Here is a 17,513-nt window from a genome sequence, read left to right as displayed (position 1 = left end):
TCAACGTCTGATATGCCTATTTCCATTCAAGGATCAACGTCTATTACCATGTGAACCCACAGTTTCACCACTTTCCAATTCAATATCTAGAATCCAAGCCACTACGTCTATTTCCAATTAAGGATCAACGTCTGCTACGCCTATTTCCAATTAAGGATCAACGTTTATTACCATGTGAACCCACAGTTTCACCACTTCCACCATAAAGCCGACCATGCCATGAATGAATGTACACATACCAATAATATATGCAATTAAGATCATCTCTACCATCTTAATCATTCCACATATCACCATAATTCAACTCTATGAGTTATCCACCAATGGTACATATACACATTCATAACAAATACACCATTCACATATATAGGCTATTTATCAAATACGCACACTTAGGTTTTATTTCAAAATGGTTACAGCATTTAAAGTTCTAAATTTTCCCTTTTTTAACAGCAAGTAACCGGTTAACGCATTTTGGGTAACCCGTTAACACAAAAACATAATTCAATTCTTGGGAAGATTTTTAATTAAGTATCGGTTAACACATTTTGGGTAACCCGTTAACACAAAAACAGAATTCAATTCCTGGGCAGATTTTTAACTAAGTAACCGGTTAACGCATTTTGGGGTAACCCGTTACTCAGTTTAAAACTGGAATTTTTCTTAACGTTACCATTACTGTAATGAAATTTAATAAACTAAGTGGTTTCTCAATCTATCCCTCAATTTCATCCATATATCCATTCCAAACGCAATTAATCATCACAAATCAAAGATTACTCATCAAAACCTAACAATTCCAAAACCATAAAAATTAGGGATTTCAACCTAAACATATTTCTATCCATTGACCCAATTATACTAACCCATAATAATAAGGATTCTCCCCCTTACCTCTTCAATTTTCTGGAAACCCTAGCTTCTCCCTTGTTCTTCCCCTCTTCTCCTTACTTTCCTCTTCTCTTTCTCTGTTGCCTTGAAATGACCAAATGAGTGCTACTTCTCACTCTCCTCACCTCTTACTATTCTAGTATTATGTTTGGGCTTAAGGAATGATACCTCTAATTTAACTATTAGGCCCAATAAGACATAGTATTATAATATCTCTATTTAGTTCAAATAAATTCAACCAACATAATATACACACCAAGTTAATTAATATAATCAATCATTATACTACTTAACAACCAATTAATTAATTAACACTCCAAATAAATAAAATAAAATATAATAATAATATAAGAAATAAATACTAAAATCGGGTTGTTACAGCCCTCCTTTATATAGGAGAAGGAAAAACCGAAAAAGGAAATGATTCATGGGGAAAATTAATGTTCCAATCGATTATCATAAACCTCTAATCAATTAGACAACTCATTTTTAATCGATTAGCAAGCCTAACATAGAAATTTTGGATATGGAGTCGTTACCAGTCATTAAGACACTGTCCTAATCGATTGGTTAATCATTCGGGCCTCTTCTAATCTATTAGATTAATGTCCAATCAATTAGTTAGTTTAAAAATATGTTCCAATCGATTAGTTTAAGGTTCCAATCAATTGGTTAGTTCAAAGATGCTTAAAAAAGAAGGTTGACATTATCTTAATCACTTGTCTCAGGTTTGAAAACATTTTAAAGATATTTGTCAGATTAAAAAGAGGTTTCAAGTGTGTATGTGTGTGTGAGTTACCTTAGTAATCTTAAGCTACAACCTTATTGTTACAGTAATCGGTTCACTTAGACAGACCGACAGACATGACATGGAGAGTTTTCACACATTTCATCAGAGTAGCTTCAAGACTTTACTAGATAGTATTTGATTGTATAAGCACTTGATTTTGAGTCTCTTATAAGATGCTTTGGTTATCGTCAGGATATTGTCATGCGTTGTCGTCATAAAAAATCTGGATGCTAATCTTAATTACCTGCAAGCACATAGATCCACATGTTTGACTGTAGAGTGTTTCCCCCATATGGAGATAAGAGGGTATGGGCCCAATATGATGGGTGTGTCGTCCATTTTCATGAGTGCTTATTCTCTCTCATGGGTTTTCGTATTCCTTTTGATGAATCTGAAATCAATGTTATGAACCACTTAATGATCACATTTTTGCAGTTATATCCAGTGAACTAGAAGTTTGTCAAAGTTTTCCAATTTTGGTGTGAGTACAAGGGGTAAGTCGATCGTGGCGCTGTTTTTCCATCACTTTAATACTTGAAACATTAAAAATTATGCGCACGGCTCAAACTTTCTTTCCTCTCCCTCGAGGAACCACCATAGAAGGAAGCAATGTACTAGTGTTTCTCTTTGTGTCCTTTTTCTTCTCCATTGTTGATATTCTTAACATTAGCTCTAGCAACAACTTTGTTTGTTGTCTTGGGGGATTACCTATCTACGATGAGCGTTTCTTCTTTGGTAATTCTTCCAGGGATCTCTTTCCATATCTAGTATACTCAATTAATTATCCCTTCTTGATTATTCCTTCAATTGCATCCTTCAGTTGGAAGCAATCGTTCGTGTTATAATTGTAATTTTTTTGTAAATGAAAGTACTTGGACTTTTCTGTTCATGAAGACTCTCTAATTGGATATAGGTTCCTGATCTCGACGTATTTGAAATCTAGGTTATCACATTATTTCCAAATTTTCTCTCGTGAAATGTTCAGAGGAGTATAAGCATCAAATATGGACGGGGGTATGTTCTCTCTTTCTTCTTTATGCCGACTAGCATCTCTCTTCGATGGCCAGCTGGGTGTGGTGTACCCCGATCCTCGGTTGATCCCCATGATCAAGAGTTTTCCTCAAAATTAATGTATGTTTGCGCCCTACTTAGGAATACTTTTAAACTATAGACCTCCTTGAGCCCTAACTTCTCTTGGAACATGTAGTCATTCTCAAATCAAATGCTTCAATCATTTATTTATTCCCCCACAGCTACAACCACTTTAGTAAATCAGTCAATACATTCGTACATGATCTTCTTATTTCCATGAGTAATCCCACTAAAGAGGGCCATAGTGGGTTGACGCTTTTGGGCGATGAAGTGAGCGGTAAAGTCTTCACAAATGTCTCTCCACGAATCTATGCTTTCGTCCGAGAGGCTTTTATACTAGGTTGTTGTCGATCCAATTAGGGTTAGTGCAAACAACTCTCACTTTACTACCTCTTCGGAATGGTAGTAGTCCAATTGATCATCCACGTGATCGACGTGTTCGTCTGGATCATAGCTTTGAAACTTGGGAGGTTTCTCTAGCGACCTCAAAATTTTACTATCGAGGATAAGCGCAGACAAGGGACTTCTCTTCCGCTCTAAGTTATATCATCTTTTTCATATCTCTCTCATCTACGAGGGTGGAGGACCTCCGGGGGAGTGTAACTATCGCTTAGCCCTTAACGGACGAGGGAAAGGGTATGGTATCTTCAATGGTGGAAACAACCTGGTGATATTGGAATTTCTCTTTGTGGCGTTATGACTCTAACAAAGGCTAGTTATATAATAATGGTTTGATTTATTTGGTAGGCGACTTTTTGCACCACGTTGTTTTTCAGGTTGACATGTTATTGGCTCTCTTCAATTTTGAATAGCCTTTTTGCAATGGCCTGTGAATTCTGTTGTTTCACCATGTTGTAAACATTCTTCAGTGGATCGTTTGCTCCCTGGACACCAAGATTAGCTTGAAACAGCTAAAAGCCAAGAAGCATTTCATGTCCAAATATCATAGGCGGTGGTGGAGGTTTGAGTGAAGGCTCGCCTTGGTGAAATTGCTATGCGGATCCTAGGAACAAAAAAAGGCTAGAATGTTCCCTAATATGCTCTAGATTGGACGAGATCTTGTCGCGAAGGAACTAACCTAGATGTTACTAAGATTAGATTGTCTACTCTCTGGGGAATAAATGATGGATCTTTGGTAGCTTCATCAGCAGCGGAAGCAGCTTGTCGTTGAATAGCGGAGATCTAAGAGAGGATCTGGTGGATGGAAGTTGTAATTTGAGGAAATTGATCGGGAAACAAAAATATGTACTTCGAGTGAACGAGATCTAAACTTCTAATGAAGGAGATATGAAATTCTAACGAAGGAGATCTAGACTTTGAAAAAAAGCAAGAATTAGATTTTGATTCCCATGTACAACGTCAATGTTTTATGGTGGAATCAAAATTGATCAATAAACGAGAAGGCAAGCTTTGTTCAAGTAGTCCTAAACTTCTGATGCAATGGTGATGAAGCTGGCATACAAGGTTTACACTTTGGCATACACACTTTCCTTTTTAAATAGAAGAAGCAGTTGACAATTGAATGAGTAGAATGAGACGTGAATCACGATCGGCCGTCAGATAGATCTAAACTATTAGTAGTGCTTCCGTGTGTATAATTGCCTGCTCAAGGAAGAAATTGAATCCACCTGCTCTATGGTTTACTTCTTTAGTCTTTATATTGGGTTTTGGCAAATGTTATATGCAATTAAATTCCCCTATACTTATGGAAGAGTTGGATTACGAGATAAATTCATACCATTCGTTATTAATTACTTACAGTTCATATTACTTTCTCATCTTATATATCTCTTCCTCTTTTGATATCTATCAAAGGTCGGGAAATAATATAAAATATGAAAGATGATTATAAAAAACAAGAGTAAAATTCATTTGGCACATAGAAATCCAATTTTAAAATCCACGCACATATCAAATAAACTATGTATATAATATGGTAGTTTGTGTTATTGTACATACTATACTTTTTAACTTTTGTAATTAATGTTAAATAGTGAAGGTATAAATAAATAAATATTTGATAACACATTTTATTTCATTCAATTTTTAAATAATGGGAAGAAAATTTCATTTCATTTAATATGCTCTATTATGCCCGCTCTACAGTACACTGCTCATTTCCACTAATTTTAAAAGATATCTAAATAGAGCTAGAAATAATCATGAATACCTCAACATGAGATCATGATTTGACATTGTGTTTTGTATATGTTGTTTTACGTACTAAATAAAATTATTTGTTCACCATTAATTTATATTTAATGTATTATTCCTTTTTCTCTAATATTTATATTAGTATTAGTTGACGAGAATTTCTCCGTCCATTGCACCGAGATGGATCAGGTCAGACAGACCGATGTGACTAAGCAAAACAAAATCTACTCAAAACTCAACTCTTACTTTTTCGTCAAACAACACTTATCATCTCGCACGACTCTTCATTTTTTTTTAGCATACCTTGTTTTCAAAATAACCGAAACCTGACTCAGATAATTGCATCATTTGTCTTTATCTCTTAAACAGCACTTCACTTTTTCATTCTTAAGCCTCTCTCTCTCTCAACTTTCTTCAATTATTATCTATCACAAAACACAAAACATACCGTTTCTATTCTCCGCATCCCATGGTTTCAAGAAACGGTAAATGCTTTACTATTTCTCTTCCTGGATCATTCATTTTCGTATGCAAATTTCATTAACTCGATGGTTTTTACAGGTGCGGTTATCGTCATCATGGGTGTCAGCGGAGCCGGAAAAACGTAACTGTCCTTCAGATATCATAACTGCTTATTTATTTTCCTGGCTTAAGTTATTTGTTATTGAGAATTTCTCATTTTATGATATGTTAAGTTTTTCTTTGCCAAACTTATCTGTTGGATGTATATTGAACAGCACAATTGGACAAAAGCTGGAAAAAGAGATTAACTATAAATATCTTGACGCTGATGATTTTCATTCTCAATCAAACAAAGGTAATTGTTACTGTCTGTTCTTATAGATTCCCTGCAGTTTGATATTCATGGATTCACGCATTCGGTGTGTATTGTGGAGTCGGATTCAGATTGAGCAGTTCACAAAATTTGCTTATTTTTAGTTTATTTTTTCATTGGTTTGCATCTCATTTCTTTCCATACAACAGACAAAATGAGCGTGGGAATCCCGCTTACAGATGAAGACAGAATGCCATGGCTTGAATCACTGAGAGTTGCCATTGAAGAATACATAATTAACAAAAAGGGTTTGGTTCTTGGCTGCTCTGCTTTGAAGAAGCAATATAGAGAAATACTTAGATCAGGTGATCCTGATTATACATTGGAGGGTTATACAAGTGCTGTGAATTTCATTCTATTGGATGTTCCTGCGGAAGTGCTGATTGCTCGAGTCGATAAGAGGGCTGCAGAAGGAAAACATTATATGCCTGCATCTCTTCTGCAATCTCAGTTAGATTTGCTCAAGATTGATGAGTCTGAGGGAATACTTAGGGTTGATGCTACTTTAAGTCCTGAATCCATTGTTGACACCATTAAAGAAATGCACCCTTTTCAGGGCTGTTTTCAATCATGATTATGCTGATCCCCCTTTACAAATTCTTGTAGATTAATTTTTTTTACTCAATTCTTGTGGATTCTTTAACTTCACTATTACACATAATCAGAGTATTGTATCTTTGTTTATATGTATTGGTTATTGCTGTTACAAAGATATGCTACTACATATCTTCTACAAACAATTATACTACTTCAAGTCACTGTTATAAGAAAATAATATATATCTTAAATCTTAATCACTACTATAAACAAAAAGTATTTAATATACTCGTGATTTAATTCAGAAGTATTTAATAAATTTTACTTTTTATTTTTGCTTATTACAATTATGACCGAAGAGTAATAATTTTCTGGAACAAAGTCATCAGCAAAATGGTCACCAAAAAAAATCATATAATAAATTTAATTGAGCAACAAATAACACTTTTTTCAAATCTGACATAATGATAAACTGGAATAAAACAATTAAATGACAATACATGATCCTAGATGTACATTATTTGAGCTAAACCAGTCCCAGCAGGATCAGCCCTCTTTTGGCGAACTTTTTCCTTTGTCACCCCAGTAAGGTCTCATTTTTTTGCCTTGGCGAATCTGAGACAACGGTATTTTCCAGTAAAGTCTTATTTTTTTGCCTTGGCGAATCTGAGACAGCGGTATTTTTCACCGTTTACTGTAATTTCAAGAGCTCCGTCTTGATTATCTTGATTTGATGCAGTTCCCATTAAGACGCTTTTCTCTTTCTCGAGATTTTCTTTCTCCATCTTTAACCTTGCTTCCTGTCGGGCGACCTCAGCCTGCAAAATTGGAATAAAAAAAATGAGAACACAGACTTTTTTTTATCCAAATTGTGAGGGTTGTATTATCATTTTTCTTAAAAGTTACTTTTCTTTTTCTTCAATTTCAGAAGCATCATACCAAAATCCTTGTCTTAATCCTATGATCTTAAATATTAACATAAAGAAGAAACTAAGCATTCATCTAATATACCATCATTCCTCAGGCAAGGAGGGTCAGCAGGGTAAGATAAGATACTCAAAAAGTAACGGATGCTCACAATTCAGAAATAAAAAATTGTTCATCATCTCAATCAAATATAAGCCATACATCACATATTTCAATGAACCATAGACACAGACACTCTTAATATCCAAAATATAGACACCAGTTATATAAAAGATCTATATTCGTTATCATATCACAAGAACTTGATAAGTATTACAATTTCCCAGTGATAAAGAATATTGCCAAAAAACACTAACCTATACCGTTATTCAATTTGTTTCTTTAAAAAAAAAATTTTAAATGATTTATCAACTGTCTTTTTCCTTCAATTCATTCATCTAATACCAAAAGGCTAAAAAGAATCTAATAAGTTTAAAGACCTTTTACCCTCCAGTTTCATCAGCATCATTAAAATAAATGGAAATATTGTACCAGTTGTGTTTCAGAAAAGTCTAGCCAGTATGGAAGTGTTGGCTAGGTGTTTAGAAACTGGAACGAAGTGTTTGACATCTTCCATACGAGTGTCCGCCACTCAGAAACGTCTTCAACATGACAACATGAAATATAAGTAATAGCTACTACATAGCACATCATAGAATTCCAATCAAAAGACAAGTGAAATTGGCATTGCCATATTGTTTTATCCTTTCACCTTACCATTTTAAAGATATCCATAAGATCAAAGGATGTCACAAGTAGCCGAGAAAATTTAAAGAGGAGACACAAAATACACTGATACTCACAAATATACACTATGAAACTATCAATTGTTAGAAGATTACAGTGCCATTCCCATTTCTGTTATTTTTTAATGATTTTGTCGAGTTCTACATCTGAAACTTAAGGAGGAAAAACAGTATAATTATCTGATCAATCATATACTATTATATTGCTATTTATAAACAATAGTATTTCTAACTGATACTTTCAATTTTTCCTATAACCTTACGGAACCAGGAACAGGATAATTTGAGTTTAACTTTTTCAAGTAGTTTGTGACATCAAAGATTAAAATTATATGCGGAAGTTTTAGGAACCAAAGAAATTGAATTGAAAAGAAAGAACAACTTCAATGAGTGAATGAGAACTCAGGATTCCCCTTCTACAACGAAAATCTCTTTTCACAAACTCTCAAAATACATAATACCAAATTAATCTCAAACATATCAAGATTCAAGAAGGCAATTAATTCAACTACAACCAAATATTTGTTGTTATACAAATGAAATTAGGGCTTTTGCACTTAATTATTATCCTCATCGTCCCATCTACACAGAAGAGGATTTTTTTTTCAAAGTAAAAGAAAATTAAAAATGAACCAAGTAGGTACCTCGCGACGAGAAAGATCGGCCTTCCAAGCAGCTTCACGCTCAGCAACCTCACGTTCACGCTCTTGGATGTAACTTTGCATCTCTCTGTCCTTCATGATCCTATCCTGAATATCAGCATTCAATGCTTCTTTCAACTCCACAACGAATTTATCCACCACGGCCTTTATCCGCATAGACATCTTCCGCCAAAATACAAACCTAACCCCAAACTACATCCAAAAGAATCCAATTACACTCACTATAAGAAACATAATACCCTCTCTTTCCAAGCAATAATAGAAATAACATAAAACAACCCTAACAGGTATCAATGTCTGACACTGTAGTTACATTCAATCACTTTTTTTCACTTAAATTATTATCAGTGTCTCCGTATCAGTGCCGGTGTCGGTGTAATTCATGCACTCTCATTCAAAGGCTTTAAGAAACGGTCCGTTACCCCACAATAAACACATTTTCCAATCATTATATATGAATCAAAATAAATACGGCTATACAGGCTAGAAACAAAAACCTTGGTTCAAATTATGAAAACAAAAGCAACTTGTTCTGGATTTTGCGACCAGTGATGTTGAGTTTTCTGAGTGCTCTTCAAAAACCTAATTATGAAAATATGAAGAAGAAAAGAAACGAAACAGAACAGAATTATGTAATGAATTGGTAATTTGAATTTGTGGTAGTAAAAAAGGATGAAAATTCAAGTGAGAAAGAAGATGAACCTGAACTATGTTATTGTGATTATGGTCATTGCTTGGGTTTGTTTGAGGGTTTCATTTTCGGTTAGAATGATAACTGTGAAAACATCACCGTAGTAGGCCACACGCAATCGGAGATGCGTGAATGAAAACTCAAATTGATTCTCTAATTTCCAGTTTTATTATTAAGGGTTTGTAATTGTAAGTGAAAGAGACTGAGGACAAAAAGGACTTTCGTTGGGCTGATCTTCGCATCAATTTAATATCCCAATTAAATCTCGAACATTTTTGTCATTATATCTTTTTTGTAAAAATCATTTTTTTATGAATTTATTTATTTCTATTGAAAAATTTGCAGTATAGACTAAAAATTTTCAAACTTTCTTTTATTCGAAATTCTAAAATTTCTAATAAAAAATAAATATTTCCAAAAGAAATATGATTAATATTGAAATTTTCAAAAAACAAAATTTACAAGTAACAAAATTTGGAATTTCTGATACATCATTGAAAATTTTAAAATTTTAAATACGATATCGAAAATTTCAAAATTTCAAAAGTGTTAAAAAGAATCTAATTGAATATGAATCATTTTAATTAAAATTTTTGATATAAAATAGAATAATTAAAATATTTTTAAATTCACAACAATTTCAAAATTTTCAATATACCGGAAATTATAAATATACTATCGAAAATTTAATGTGTATCAGAAATTCTAAAATACCTATAAAAAAATTATTTCAGATTTCTTCAATAGTAGTTTAAAAATTATGAAACTATAGATATGTCAAGTTTAATCAGGTGACAGGAAGAATTCTAACCATAAATTATGTCAATCCTTGTACACAGTTTGTGACATAGTACTTGAGAGTTGAAAATGAAAGAGTTTGAGACTCCCAAAAAGTGAGAAAAAGGTCCAAGAAAGCGGCCATCATAATCTCTGGCAATACCACCGCAAGCAGACGGACCCGGATTGCCTAAAGACGCTCCATGACAATTAATCTTAATCCAGTTCCGCGGAGGCGGTTTTCAAATAACTTCCAGAAGTTTATAAGCATTAGGAGGTTAAATTCTAACATTAAAATATTTGAGCATTTCAAAATCATGAATATTGATAAAGGAAAAATCTATGACTCTAGAACAAGCCGGTAAAATTACAGAAATAGAAGAAGTATTGATGAATTTCTCTTTAAATCTGACATTGTTTCGAGCAATCCAAACAGCATTGAACGGATGGATAAAAGCAACATTAAAGATTAACTTACGTTAATCAGACCATGCTCTATTGCAAATGTTTCATACGTCCTCCCAATCATGAATCTGATTGTTAATCTTCAAAGCTTTGCATAACCAATTTCAAAGATGTGCAACATGATATAGTCAAAGAAAAGATGTGAAGTAGTTTCTTTAGCCAAATTGCAGAGACTGCAATTAGAAGGAAAAGAAAAGTTTCTTCTCTTTAATTGGTCATAATTCAAAAGCTTGTTGAGAAACAGCCTCCAAACCAAAAATGATTTTGAGGGTGGAATGGATTTCAACCATATCCAACGCCGTCAATCATTACAAACACCCATATTCTTTTAAAATCATAAGCAAATTTTAGCGTGAGCTCGCATCGAAGGAGAATGCTTCCAAATCCTTTTATCCGGACGAAGATCAAAAGGAATGTGGCAATTATGGATTCTAACTTGGAGAGAATATGGGATATCATGATTGCTTCTCGAGAAATCCAATTTATGATCAATACTAAAGGAGTTGGGTTGTCAACAACGACTCGGTTCCCCATGGTCAAGATGAAAGGGGCGTCACACCAATTATCATAACAAAATCTAATAGATTCTGCATTTTTGAGGAACCAAGAAGAATTCTCATAATCAACGGAGTGTCATTCTTGACACTATACCAAATCGAGGAGAAAATGTGATGCTTAATGATTTTGTTTTTCCTTAAAACCCAGAGCTGAAGAATAATTGTCCAAGATTCCTCAAATTTGAAAAGGTATCAGCTAAGCTTTAGAGTAGTGGCCTCATTTAGAGAAACCAACAATCTAAGGCCTAAACCACCTTCAGAGATTGGTCTACAAATGTTTTTCCAGGCTACTATGACAGATTTACTCTTAGAAGAATCACCACTCCAAATAAAATTTCGAGCAACTCTTTCCAAATATCCAACAAGAGTAACCGGACACACATATATCGACATGGAACGAATGAGCATACTTTGAATAATAGATTTGACAAGGTTGACTGTGTCGGCAAAAGATAACAGCGAACCTTCCAAGACGCAAGCTTGTTGATGACTTTGTCTGTTATCAGTTGAAGAAATTTAGCTTTAGGTTTTCCTTTAAAAATGGGCACCCCGAGATAGTTAAAAGGAGTGATGCCTATGCTGAAACCGGATAGAGATGACAAAATATTAAGTCTAGAATTAGACATAGCCTCTCCATAGATAGAAGATTTCACACAATTAACAAGTTGTCAAGAAGCCAAAGAATACTCTTTGAAGACAGAAACGAGAGACCTTATATTAGAGATCTTACCTTTGTAGAAAATGAAAGCATCGTCAACATAGGAAATATGGGAAGGAACCTTGATTTGCTTAGGACCAATGATCAAATTGAGAGAACCGAAACACACCAACCTCAGAATATTCCTGTTGAGCACATTTTCCGCTAGGCAGAATAATAAAGGAGATAGATTGTCTCCTTAATGAACCCCTCGAGTACACTAGAAGTTACCATGAAGAGAATCGTTGACAAAAATAGATAGCGAAGCAGAATGCAAAATACCATTTATCCACTGATAGAAAGTAGAGTCAAAACCAAACTGGTGGAGCACTTTCAGAAGAAATGGCCATTTAAAGTGTCGAAAGCTTTAGTGATATCCACCTTCAGAGAAAAGTTAATGCACCAGACTTTAGAACCAAGTAAATTAAAACCTCCAAAGCCAACTCAATACAATCTTTAATATTCCTTCCCTGGATGAAACCTCTTTGTTCATGAGATACAAGATGAGGCATTAAAGGAGCAAGTGTATCCGCAATAATTTTGAAAATTATTTTGAACTTGAAATCATATATCGCAATAGCATAAAATTGATTTAAAGACTCCGCACTACACTTTTTAAAATGAGCACTAAAGTATTCGAGTTGAAACTAGGGAGAATCCAACACGAGGATAAGAATTGAATCACCATCTTTGAAACATCTTGCTTGATGATCCCAATAGAAATGAAAAAAGGACGCCCCAAAATCATATGGCCCAGGCGCACTGTCGTTGTTAAGGGAAAACATGTCAACAGTAATTCCTCCGGGGAGGGAAGCATGGCGAGAAGAGTATTCATTCTGTCATCCACCAATCTAGGAATATAGTCTTCAACCATGGATAAATCCTACTAAACAAAAATGCTAGAAGAAACAATATTTTGAAAGAAGTTCATAGTGTAGTTGGCAATTTGGTTTGGCTCAGTATAAATCTCCTATCCATATTTAAGCATAGTGATAAGCTTAATTGAATTCCTGATTTTAGAAATACGATTGAAGAAAGTTGTATTCTGAACCCCCTCAAGCTGCCACTTAATTCTATATTATTCTCTCCAAAAACATTCTTCCATGTCAAGAGAAATATGTAATCTATCTTGAGCCTCCAATTCCAGCCTCTTAATAGTATCGTCCTTGTCCAAAATCTGAGTTTGAGCTTGAATTCGGTCCAAATTTTCATCAGGAAATTTGAAATTATAAGTAATATTGTCGAAGGAGGAATGATTCCAATTTCTTAAAACTCTTTTAAGCATTTGAAGCTTCTTGCAGAGGAAAAACATAGGACAACCCATAACCTTCTGATTCCAATAGGACTCAATCAAAGATATACAATCTTTATACAAAGTTTAGGTCTTTAAAAATCTAAATTGGGACGCCACTTTGTGAGGATTGATTTGGAACTCTAGAAGAATGGGGAAGTGATTCGAGCGCAACTTAGTGAGAGTATAAACATAGGTGATAATTGTTTACCGTGAAAATTGATAAACAACCGCTGGTCTTCCAAATTATAGAAACTTTGGTTACTCACAGGATCGACCAGATTGATCCTAGGATATATGTTATTGTTCTAAAAGTCTTATATGAGAATATGGACACTTTGACAGTATCCTTAAATAAAAATACTTGATGAGAGCGTTCTTAAGACAATAAATGGTAAAAATGCAAGTGAAGTATAAAACAATGCTAAATAAAAAACTGATAGTAAATGACAATTGTTAAACAAGAAGATATAAATGAGTTTTAATTGATATGAGTATAATGGTGTTATCACGCATACATTCTCAATTATACTCTTTTCTCTACACACTGGATACTTTGAGTAAATATGATTGATTGTACAGTAATTTGAACACACTAATCCTAACATTAGGACACCTATTTATACTAAATTGAAATAACTGTCTCCAACGAATCTTCTCCCAGGCACTGACACGTGACACTCGGCATGTCTTCGACCCATGAGTACGTTCCTTCCACGCACCCTTTATTAACAAAAGTGGATAATAATAAAATATGGTTACTCCTTTGTTATTCAAATTTCAAATATATATCGAACAACCCTTTCGTCGAAACCTTCTAAACTTGATATTATCCAAAATTTCACATTCATCTTCCTACACAAAAGGCATATTTTGACACACCCTGAGTTTGGTATTCTTGTCGAATTAACTTATCTGTCGAAATCTAAGATAACTCCAAAGATCATTTTCTTTCCTTATTTTATCACATCTAACCTGATGTCAAAATTCCCACCTAACAAATTTCCTCCCAAATAATGCCTCTTTTTGATCTATAGAAGAAAAAGGTATTGTTTTGTTTCTTGAAAAACTTATTTCGATATCACACAATGTTTCCTCTACTATGATGTCACCATCATGATGCCTACTTTAGCAAAACTTCGCTTCAGAACCCACGTGAGGATCCTTAGGCAATCATCACGTTTCATAGCCCTTGGGAAATCGTGCCTAGCCATTAACTACTATCACTCATCATGGCCACTTACACTAATACGTGCTCACTTTCTCTTTCCCCATTAATGCCTAAACAAAAATAACTTCCAATTCCTAGCTTATAAATAGACATTTTCAACATTTTTATTTTTTCTCTCCCAACTCTTCGTATTCTGTTTTCTCTCAAAGAAAACATTTCTTCCACTTTTCATCTTCCTCAAGCAAAAACCTGCTTCAGTTTCTCCATCCAACAATGGCATCATCTACGAAAATCACTAAAGAATCCAATAAAAACACCAAGGATTCCAGGAAATCTCGAAGCCTTCCACTTGTTGACAAGATCTTGGGCCCAAACATCATGGGTAACCAACAGAACATTCCAGAACCATTAACTGAAGAACAAAGAATGATTTTTCAATCTCAGGTATTAATTCCTATTTCTATTTTTGGGAAAACGCATGCAATGATAAGACCACTGTCAAACCCAAATGTTGATCCTGATTGGATAAAGGAATTTTCCCCCACTTATCATAGATATAAACCCATAGCTTGTGTCAAAAAACCCAAGGCCAATGAGGAAACCCATACTGATGAAAACCCTCATCCAGATAACCAGGGTAACCCTTCGAATGAGGAACACATCGACTTGACTTATATGAACCAAGGTTTTAGGGTATTTCGGTCATGTCCCTTATTTCGAGATCCCTCAGATTATTTGAGTTGGCTAGAAAAGATTGAGAAAAAGAAGTCCTAAGTATATAATGAAATGGGCATCTTTGACCTGGTACAATTGTCGAAAGTAGGACCTAGCTATTGCCAGTCTATGCTAGTCTCTTCTTTGTATTTCTGGGATAGTACCCATCACACCTTTCTCTTCCATGTGGTATGATGACACCCACATTGTTCAACATTGTTTCCATAACAGGACTCAAACTATGGGCGAAACTTACGACCCAGACTTCTTATCTAAAGACAATATTGGTTTTGATACTTCCAGGGCCTCCTTCACCGTGCATATTGCTTACTATCATGACAAAGATATTGAGGAAGTTTCTAACACTTAACATATTGCTTTCCTGGCTTTGTGGTTGTCTCGCTGTGTCTTCTGTTTGAAATCTCTCCAAGTAGCCAATAAATTTCTTACATTGGCAAATCAGCTTCATGTTGGGTGGAACGTATCCCTCAGTGAAATAATATTAGCCAATCTCTATGAATCTATGGGCGAAGGAGTTACTGCCTTAAATAATATTCGAACAATGGGAAATATGCTATTTTCTGGCCCGTTTTGGTTGCTGCAGTTATGGTTAAATGCAAGCTTTGAAGCATGCCTTCCAACCCACAACCCCATCGATGTGGATTATCCAGAGGTGAGAAATAGGAGAGTCAAAGGAACGCGCTTAGCAATCTAACTCCAAGCGATGAAGGTCGAAACCTTCAGCAAAGTTTCACTAATCACGTGATGATGTTTGCTAAGCGCTACAACTTCACCCCAACCATGGCCCCCTTTTCCTTTAGAACCTGTGGTCCATACTGGTTTACGATGAAGTTTCCCTCTCCATCAAAAGATAAAGAGGCCGAATTGATTGCTACCTGGGAAGCATTCTTCACTCCTAGAGTATTCTCTTTGATACTCAATCAATCGAAGATTCAGGTTACCTTGATAGCATACCAACCAAATCTAGTCGCTCGATAGTTTGGCCTAATTCAAATTTTCCCAAAACCTCTCTATGCAAGAAAAAATTGTCTTATCCTTTATAACTCTATTCACACCGAGGCTACTAGTAGCAGGAAAATAGCTAGATATGATGGTCAAACAAAACTCAACCCATTCACCTTCAAGCCTTATTTTCTCTGCACCCACGAGTTCGACCTGTGGTGGCGTGACTATTATGCAACCGAATTTTTAATGTTCCTGTATTTCATCGTCATCTTACCAAAGCTTTTTCCTCTATGCAGGATAAGGTTAAAAAAGGTATTTCAACTCACATCAAAGAAATCCAAGCATTCCAAAAGTACTTTGAAATTGGCTACAAACCTGATGATCTTAGTCAAACCGTTCGGGAAACAGTAGTCACTCTAAAGGAGAAATTTACGAAAAAGATGGAAATTTTAAAATTACCTTCCTACGTTAAACCTGAGCAATGATATCGAACCGCTTTTAGCATGTATCCACCTAAATTCCCTCGACTACCAAGTGTTGAATTTGGTGTGGCTTTTAGCCCTCCATTTCCAGACTGGTTCGCCTGTGGGGACTTTATAAAATTATTCTGCAAGAATCTCAGAAAAAATCTAAACGGGTGGTTTCGACTAAGCACAACTTAGACAGTTTCAAAGGGCACCTTCATATTGGCATAAAAGATGTTCACGTAGAATATGAAATTTATGAAGGTGTGGAATGGGAGTTTTTCGACTCACGCATTTGTTTTGGTCCTTACTTCTTTATTTTTTGCAATAATCTGATCTATCTTTCCAGCTGTAAGAGTTCCACCCAAGAAAACTGCCACCACAACAAAAAGACCCCAAAGCAAGAGAAGAGGATACCAGCAAAGCAACACCAACATCAAAGGTATGTGTATCCCACATAATGACATCTTCGACTTGGGTAACACTTTCTTGTTACTTAATGTTCCCCCTTTTTCTTTTGTTAGGCCAGCCGAAAGCCACCATTAACCCTCAAGAAAAGGAAGCAAAAATAAATTAAGGTCTAAGCGTCTGACTCCGATGATGAAGACTTATCTCCAGATGCCCTCAAACCCCCAAGAACAAAGAAGAAGAAACAACTGAAACTCTGAGGTGCTCATGTTCACTCGAAAAGTAACAGTATATCGAAAAGCCTCTTGCCTAAGACACAACTGGTGTTGGATCTGAGCCTTAATCGAAAAGGACGCCAGAACAAATAGAGAGTGATAATTCCAGTCCTGGGGCTGAAGATCCTAAGGTAAAACATTTCACCCTTATTTTTTATTAGATATATTCTCCTTTCGTCTTCGACTTACCCGATCTTTGTCTTATTTTCAGGCCGTTGTAGGAAATCTTCAACACCCAACTATCACACCAATCATTGGTATAATTCAACCTGAAAGTAGTGGAGCTCCCACCTATCATCCTACAACTCCCCTCGATTCCGACACATGATCTATGGGCGAAGTGAACCATCCTGCTGCAAAAGGA

General features: G+C 35.1%; 2 protein-coding genes across 2 annotated transcripts; one reads left to right on the top strand and one right to left on the bottom strand.

Annotated features, from left to right (window-relative positions):
- The first annotated feature begins 5,200 nt into the window (after positions 1-5,200).
- Positions 5,201-6,446, top strand: LOC127075122 (gluconokinase). The gene is made up of 4 exons (XM_051016568.1): positions 5,201-5,412; positions 5,489-5,531; positions 5,665-5,744; positions 5,912-6,446. Exons 1-4 carry the CDS (start codon positions 5,397-5,399, stop codon positions 6,334-6,336), a joined length of 564 nt encoding a protein of 187 aa, XP_050872525.1. The 5' UTR covers positions 5,201-5,396; the 3' UTR covers positions 6,337-6,446.
- Positions 6,447-6,693: 247 nt separating this feature from the next.
- On the bottom strand, positions 6,694-9,597 carry LOC127075124 (uncharacterized). Its single transcript, XM_051016570.1, has 4 exons — positions 9,376-9,597; positions 9,171-9,255; positions 8,656-8,865; positions 6,694-7,117 (listed from the first exon to the last, which is right to left on the bottom strand). Exons 3-4 carry the CDS (start codon positions 8,833-8,835, stop codon positions 6,944-6,946), a joined length of 354 nt encoding a protein of 117 aa, XP_050872527.1. The 5' UTR covers positions 8,836-8,865; positions 9,171-9,255; positions 9,376-9,597; the 3' UTR covers positions 6,694-6,943.
- Positions 9,598-17,513: the final 7,916 nt, after the last annotated feature.

Source organism: Lathyrus oleraceus, chromosome 4, assembly GCF_024323335.1.
Source record: "Lathyrus oleraceus cultivar Zhongwan6 chromosome 4, CAAS_Psat_ZW6_1.0, whole genome shotgun sequence".
NCBI lineage: Eukaryota > Viridiplantae > Streptophyta > Magnoliopsida > Fabales > Fabaceae > Lathyrus > Lathyrus oleraceus.
Note: the sequence above shows the minus strand (reverse complement) of the source record. Positions and strands in the feature narration are given on the sequence as shown.

What these genes read in the sequence shown, in the direction of transcription:
- LOC127075124 (XM_051016570.1), bottom strand. Translation starts at nt 8,835, where the DNA reads ATGTCTATGCGGATAAAGGCCGTGGTGGATAAATTCGTTGTGGAGTTG. An exon ending in CCGATCTTTCTCGTCGCGAG is followed by an intron (nt 7,118 to 8,655) that starts GTACCTACTTGG and finishes CCAATTTTGCAG; the next exon opens with GCTGAGGTCGCCCGACAGGA.
- LOC127075122 (XM_051016568.1), top strand. An exon ending in GTCAGCGGAGCCGGAAAAAC is followed by an intron (nt 5,532 to 5,664) that starts GTAACTGTCCTT and finishes TATATTGAACAG; the next exon opens with CACAATTGGACAAAAGCTGG. An exon ending in TCATTCTCAATCAAACAAAG is followed by an intron (nt 5,745 to 5,911) that starts GTAATTGTTACT and finishes TCCATACAACAG; the next exon opens with ACAAAATGAGCGTGGGAATC.